Source organism: Coffea arabica, chromosome 6e (genome assembly GCF_036785885.1).
Source record: "Coffea arabica cultivar ET-39 chromosome 6e, Coffea Arabica ET-39 HiFi, whole genome shotgun sequence".
Taxonomy (NCBI): Eukaryota; Viridiplantae; Streptophyta; class Magnoliopsida; order Gentianales; family Rubiaceae; genus Coffea; species Coffea arabica.
Genome location: NC_092321.1, coordinates 7,401,840 through 7,408,086, shown reverse-complemented (window position 1 = coordinate 7,408,086; position 6,247 = coordinate 7,401,840). Strand labels below are relative to the sequence as shown.

Here is a 6,247-nt window from a genome sequence, read left to right as displayed (position 1 = left end):
GGTTGCATTTCATTTTATAGCACACGATAAAGATAACGCCTCGTTTTTTCCTTTTTCTTTTTTTTTTTTTTGGGTTGGGGTTGGGGGAACGCAGTACATTTTTTTCATTTTTTATGAACCAGTTTTTAGTGTGAATACTTGCTTACACTAACGCGACAGGATGCAGTATTATATGTGTAAAAAATGAAAATCTCAGTATGAAGAAATTACTTGCAAATTGTAATATCACATTTGAGTCATTAGATTTTTAAAAATCAAATCTATCCAAGTATGAGTTGAGGATAAAAAAGCCTACCTCTAGACCAGAAATGCAAGTGCTATTAAAATCTATACTCAGGAATGGCAATTGGGCTAAGGAATTAGATGAAGAGAAACTCACTGGAAAGGACCCAAATAAACTACAGGATAAACTAAAGGTACCTGATCGAAGAAGTGTACCACTAGGCTACTACATACATTATTATGGATTTAAATCATTGTAATTTGTAGCTAGTACTGCACCTTATAATTTATATGGTGGATAACTCATCTTAAGCGAACATGTTTAGTATATGGACATTAATTTCAACCCGGTTGCTGGGTGCAGCAGCGTTAATTAAAGCCACATGCTCATTATTATGGCTATGGATGTTACATGGAAGTCGCACAAACCACACAACAATACACAGGGCCATTGACCAATGGCAAGCATCAAACAACCTTCTTTGAAAAAAATAAGGGAAGAAAGATAAGGATGCGCAGTGGTAAGAGTTTGGATTTCTTTTGTTCTTTTGGGAGTTTGGTGTAGGGAAGATTTAGTCATTATTTACCATCAAAAGTTTGAAAAAGATAACTAGAATGTGGACTTATTCAAGCAATTTTGAGCTTTTTATTTCACTTATGTCTGGAAGAGCAGTATTAAATAAAAGCCAGGAAGTGGAGAAAACCCGAAATAATAAGATATATTGGGAATGTGGAGGGGGGCTTCAGGCTTGACAAAGAAATTACTTAGACGGTTGCCATAGTTTATTGCTAGACAGACCATTCCCTTATCTGTGATTGTGAAAACTCATCAGAGGTGCACAGTTTTCTTTAATATAGTTTGACCGATTAATAAAACTAGCCACTCGAGCGTGATTAACATGTTGTGCTAGAAAAGAATTATTACTAATTGTTATGCTAATAGATGCCGTGTAAACTCTAATAAAACATAGCCAGATCAACACGCTGAAGCTTGATCCTGTCATTCTAGGTGTGTCGAATACAATTTCGACAGGAACCCTATGAGGCCACTTTCTTTCAAGTTCTTACCTATTAACATGGATCATCTCTTTTCAGGCGATTCCCAATCAGCCAATTGGTAACTCCGGCAACAATAAATAATTTCAGCGCTAAAACGGCATTGAAGTGATTTCTTGGAGCGGTAACCCCACAAACTTCTCGATCAACTTGGTTAAATCAGTTGGGGGAGTCCATTTTACCTCCAATACTGCTGCGTAATGGGATCCAGTACCCGCATTAACATACCATCGCAGGCTAAAACATTAACCAGAGCAGGGTTCTTCTTCATACATTAAAACCAAAAATGCAGCCTACAACGACAGTAATTTATTCAGAGATTATGTATTTCTTGCTCAGCAGTTTCAAGAGTATACATATCCTTCAAAGAAATAGGGTATAACTCAAATCTACAGCTTGACAACATATCGCATACTTCTGCACAACCGGGAAGCGCATTTGACAAATCACAATTACCCTTGTACATCACAGATGTTGATGTCATGAAGCTGCAGAGACACTTGATGACCTCGACTGTACAACCTTACCAGCATCTCATATTCAGAATACCTCGTATGGAAGGGCAAGCTCCTACCTTGTGCCATTACTTGTTTCATCAACCCATGTTTCATACTCCTTGATCTTCCTGGCTGGCTTCTACAGGTGCTGCATCCTCAGCACCACCACCACCACCACCAATTTCAAATTTGCAGAGGGGGCACGATGCATTTATCTTAAGCCACTTATCCACACATTCTGTGTGGAAGAAATGAGAGCAGGGAAGCTCTCTCAACTCATCATCGTCCTCATATTTTGTCAAGCAGATACAACAAACCTGCACCAGTCCAAAAACAATAATTTTCAGCATAACAGGGTAAAAAATACCATTCATAGCTTATCCTACTGTATGTTGATTTTGAAATTCTAAATATACTACTGTCTCCAACCAAATTGAACTAAGTACAAGATAAGGAACATCATGGCTAAAAGATGTTATACTTATACATCCTTCTTTTAACCACTGCACCATTCCACCATCTGAAGAACAGTCGAATAAATTGCAATAAGAATGTAAAATAGAGATCATAAATCCCATTGTCTAGTTTCTGACTTTTGAAGCCTCAAAGCAGAGTATAACTTACAGCATCTTCCCCTGAGATGGCACGCTCCTTTTCTGTTCCGGCAGCTAGAAACCCACCTTCCTCAAATCCAGAACTGCTGTCTCCACTGCTGCTACTTCGATTCCTCTTTAGGTTAAACTTATATTTGGGCAAAGCATTAATAGACTCTTCAGTGGCTCCTCTCACTCCATTCATATCCTCACGTACACCAAGAATATGAATGATGCATGGAAGACAGCAGCATATCATTCCACACAAAATGAAAGGCATGGCATAGCCAATACAACTAAAGGTAAGAAACACCAAACATAACCTGCAAAGGATTCAGGAGGCACGTCAAATCAGAAGGATAGTTATAAAAGTAAAATCTACGAATATAAAAGCAGCTTGTACCTATACAAATTTGGGGCATCAGAAGAAGATGAATGCCCTCCAAATATCCAAACATTACCAACAACAAACCAAACTGCAAAAAAGCAATCCAAGGCCATTTTGAAGTGGTCCATCAGTATACTGACCCTGAAATAACAACAACAAATTACATTAACTATACATTAAAACATACTGCTTGAGTAGATTAGCTCTCAAGGCAATGAACCTGCATGTGATGAGTGGGGTATCCACAAAAAAGTATTCTCAGCTCGGAAAAATGTATAGTCAAGTCATGAATGTCTTTAGATAAATGCAGCTTCATGAACAGATAATGCTACATTAATATACTAACCATATAAAGAATAAGTTACAAAGGTACTCAAATTTACTCTTACTTGAAGCTCCCTATGGCCATAAAATCTACTATAAACAACTTAGACAAATACAACTACTATAAACTTGAAGAGTGAGGTGAACTTGAAGTTATTTTAAGCCTCGTCTCCTAAATCCACCTCCCTGACTTCAATATGCAACTCTAAGATTGTAGAGATACCACTTGCAATAAGCAATTCTGCCCTAATAACTTGAACAAGATACTTTAGAATTGTCTTCCCAGTTTTAGAAAATTGAAAGGAATATTTCCTGGAAGAGCAATGCCCCAGGCAAGCATCACTTGCCAAAGCCAGAACGTGGCATTTATGTCAAAATGGACTACATAAGAGGAATTTGAAAAACAAATGTTGAGCCTTCATACTAGAAAGGCAACAACAAAAACGAAAGGGTAATAAACAAAAGTTACCAGTAACAAGATAACATGGTACGAACTTTAGATGTAGTATCTACTTTAAGAAAGAATGTCGACAAAACAGGCATATTGAACTATTTTAATTGTTAACAATGCGACTTAGATAACAATCATCCAAACAAACTTAAACACTCATCATTGTTTGCTAAAAAACAAAGAATATACAGATAATAATAATTTTTTTTTAAAAAAAAGGTTTATATCTCCTCCTATAGAAATGACATAAAAAATTTGTCATAAATACAGATACCTAGCATTGGGAGCGCCATTATTCTGACCATTCCAAGCGCCTGTAGATGTATTCTGGCCAGCTTCCTCTTCTGAAGATCTAGTTAGTGAGATGGTTATGTAAGAATTGGGTTCTGATGTCGAATTGCCTCGTCTCGAGCCTTGACGTGATTGAGTGGACCTTTGATCAGTGATCTGATTACTATGAATATAGCGCCAGTAATAGAGAGGGAGGCTTAATGCACAACCAGCAGCATAACCAACAACCCAAGCAAACAATGGAGTTTGTGGATTCTCACGTCTTGACAAATATAGAACAACCAGTGCTGCAATAATTTGGCCAACAGTGAATACTAGCTCAAGGGAAATCCACAACACCGTATTGAATGGACTCCATCGACGCCCCAAACCTTCACCTCGCCGTGAAAGTGAAGAGCTCCTAAAGTTGGAACCATTAGACGCTGAGGGTGACTGAGTCAAAGGCACTTGACCCCGACCTGAGGGTCCTGTTTCATGATGTGGTGTAGTCAAACCACAAGGAGAACCATGATCAGATGAGTCTGGAGAGGAAGCATCACCAACCCGTCCTATATCAATAACATGATCATTACTTTCACGATTCTCTGCCTGCTCCATGAGCAAAGGAAATCTATCAGTGGGATTTTCTCGACCGGTCTCTTGAGAGGTAACAGCCATTAATTCCTCAGAAACGGAAAGAACTGAATACTTCTAGCTACTCCGGGCGCTGTGTGCGTTAGGTCTTCACAAGCAGCATTTTCAATGGCAATGTCAATATTATCTTGACTGATGTAACAATGCAATTGTTTCCAATATACCAATAACTGCTCACCTAGAAGAAAAGAAAAATACATATTTTAATCTCATCCCCAAACGCTAATAGATAAACCTACATGAGGAAAGAGTTGACAGGAGAGGAGGAAAAAAGACTAATCTAAAAGATCATCTCCTATCAGATTATGTAAGAAAGCAACGCATTACAACCCACATTTCAAGCCATTCTTTTCAGTATTAAATGAAGGAAGGGCAGAAAATTGAGTTTTAATAGAATTGAGTTTTATGATGTTTCTACAGACTCTTAGATTGCAAAAGCAAAAGACACAGGTGGGAGGGAGCTAGCAGTCCCTACTGCAAATCAAGCTCAAAACATCTCATATCAACAAAATTCAGAATATAGAAAGCTGATAAATATGTGTTTGAGAAGAACACCTTAAAAAAAATGAATTTACTAACAATTTGCACCCAAGTGCAAAATAATCACAATTTAGTTAACCCTGAAATCCTCTTCAAACGAATTTCTTGAAGACGAAGGAAGGGATATACACTCACAAAGAGGGAAAGAGCTCCTAAAGCAATCCTTTAATTTCAACAGAATCTCAAGTCTGGCACAATTGAGCACTGATGGACAAGCAAAGATCACACAACCAATGTATCAATTGCCCGTCAAATTTGTTAAAGAAAGTATCAAACTCCTCCGTTGAACCAACATGGAAGCAAGGGCAAACCAAGAAACCCAACTCAGCAAGGGGAACTTAATATCATGTGAGAGCTAAAAGCAGACACTTAGTTGTACTATAATGTACCAATACAACCCTTTAAACATCAAAAAGAAGAAAAATAAACTAAACTTTTCTATCTAATAACAAAGATGAAATAAATTAGAATTGTATTTATGACGAAGAATTTTTGCGAGAATCAGCTAAACGGACGACTACTATCAAAAAATGCTCGCTTTCATAAACTTCCTGAAAAAACAGAACCCACAACAATAAGAATACAGAATTAAGACGAGACAAATTTCCAATCCAAAACAATCCGACCAGAAACCCTAAACATCATCAATCAATCAATTCAACTGATTAAACGTCCGCCGATTAGGTAGCTCAACATAATATGCAATCAACGCTGAGAAATGTAAAATTTCAAAAATCGTCATTGAAGAAGAAAAAAAAGTCAATGATCGAAGAAATTACCAGTTTTGGTGCAGCTCTTTTGATCGACGTCGTTATTTGGTTCCTCTTCGTGTTTATTTATGGTCTAACGATCAAATGTTAGCCTTGATATAATTAAGTGCCCCTGTCCTATGTTACTCCCATACAAGCCGACAAGGAGGTATTAATAATTGTTTATTAAGTCGGAAAATTATTATGAATGGATAATTAAGTGAATAGTAGATGATGATGATGAAGAAGACGAAGAGCTGGAGACAGAAAATCCGGTTGAACTATTATTAAACGAATATTACGAGGAACAATTAAAGAGAACCGTGTCTGAAATTTTGGTTTGTTGGGCCGACTAGTCACTGGACGGGTAAGGACCAGAAAATATGTGAATTATTACGGCAAACTCTGAAATCAAAACCGAGGATAAAGTAATACCCGCCGCTCTGCTGGGCACGTGACGTTCCAATCGCAAGTTATAATAATTTCAAAAATATTTGTTTGAA

The 6,247-nt window shown here is 37.5% G+C and overlaps 1 protein-coding gene across 1 annotated transcript; it reads right to left on the bottom strand.

The window, feature by feature from the left end:
* Positions 1 to 1,565: 1,565 nt before the first annotated feature.
* On the bottom strand, positions 1,566 to 5,914 carry LOC113697384 (E3 ubiquitin-protein ligase At1g63170-like). The gene is made up of 5 exons (XM_027216979.2): positions 5,775 to 5,914; positions 3,806 to 4,633; positions 2,772 to 2,897; positions 2,400 to 2,691; positions 1,566 to 2,092 (listed from the first exon to the last, which is right to left on the bottom strand). The coding sequence occupies exons 2-5, from the start codon at positions 4,477 to 4,479 to the stop codon at positions 1,886 to 1,888; spliced, it is 1,299 nt and encodes a 432-aa protein (XP_027072780.1). The 5' UTR covers positions 4,480 to 4,633; positions 5,775 to 5,914; the 3' UTR covers positions 1,566 to 1,885.
* Between the last annotated feature and the right edge of the window lie 333 nt (positions 5,915 to 6,247).

Excerpts from the sequence above, each read along its gene's own strand:
- LOC113697384 (XM_027216979.2), bottom strand. The coding sequence starts at position 4,479 with ATGGCTGTTACCTCTCAAGAGACCGGTCGAGAAAATCCCACTGATAGA. Across the intron at positions 2,898-3,805 it reads AATGGCGCTCCCAATGCTAG|GGTCAGTATACTGATGGACC; the intron begins GTATCTGTATTT and ends TTGTTATTTCAG. Across the intron at positions 2,093-2,399 it reads CCATCTCAGGGGAAGATGCT|GTTTGTTGTATCTGCTTGAC; the intron begins GTAAGTTATACT and ends GGACTGGTGCAG.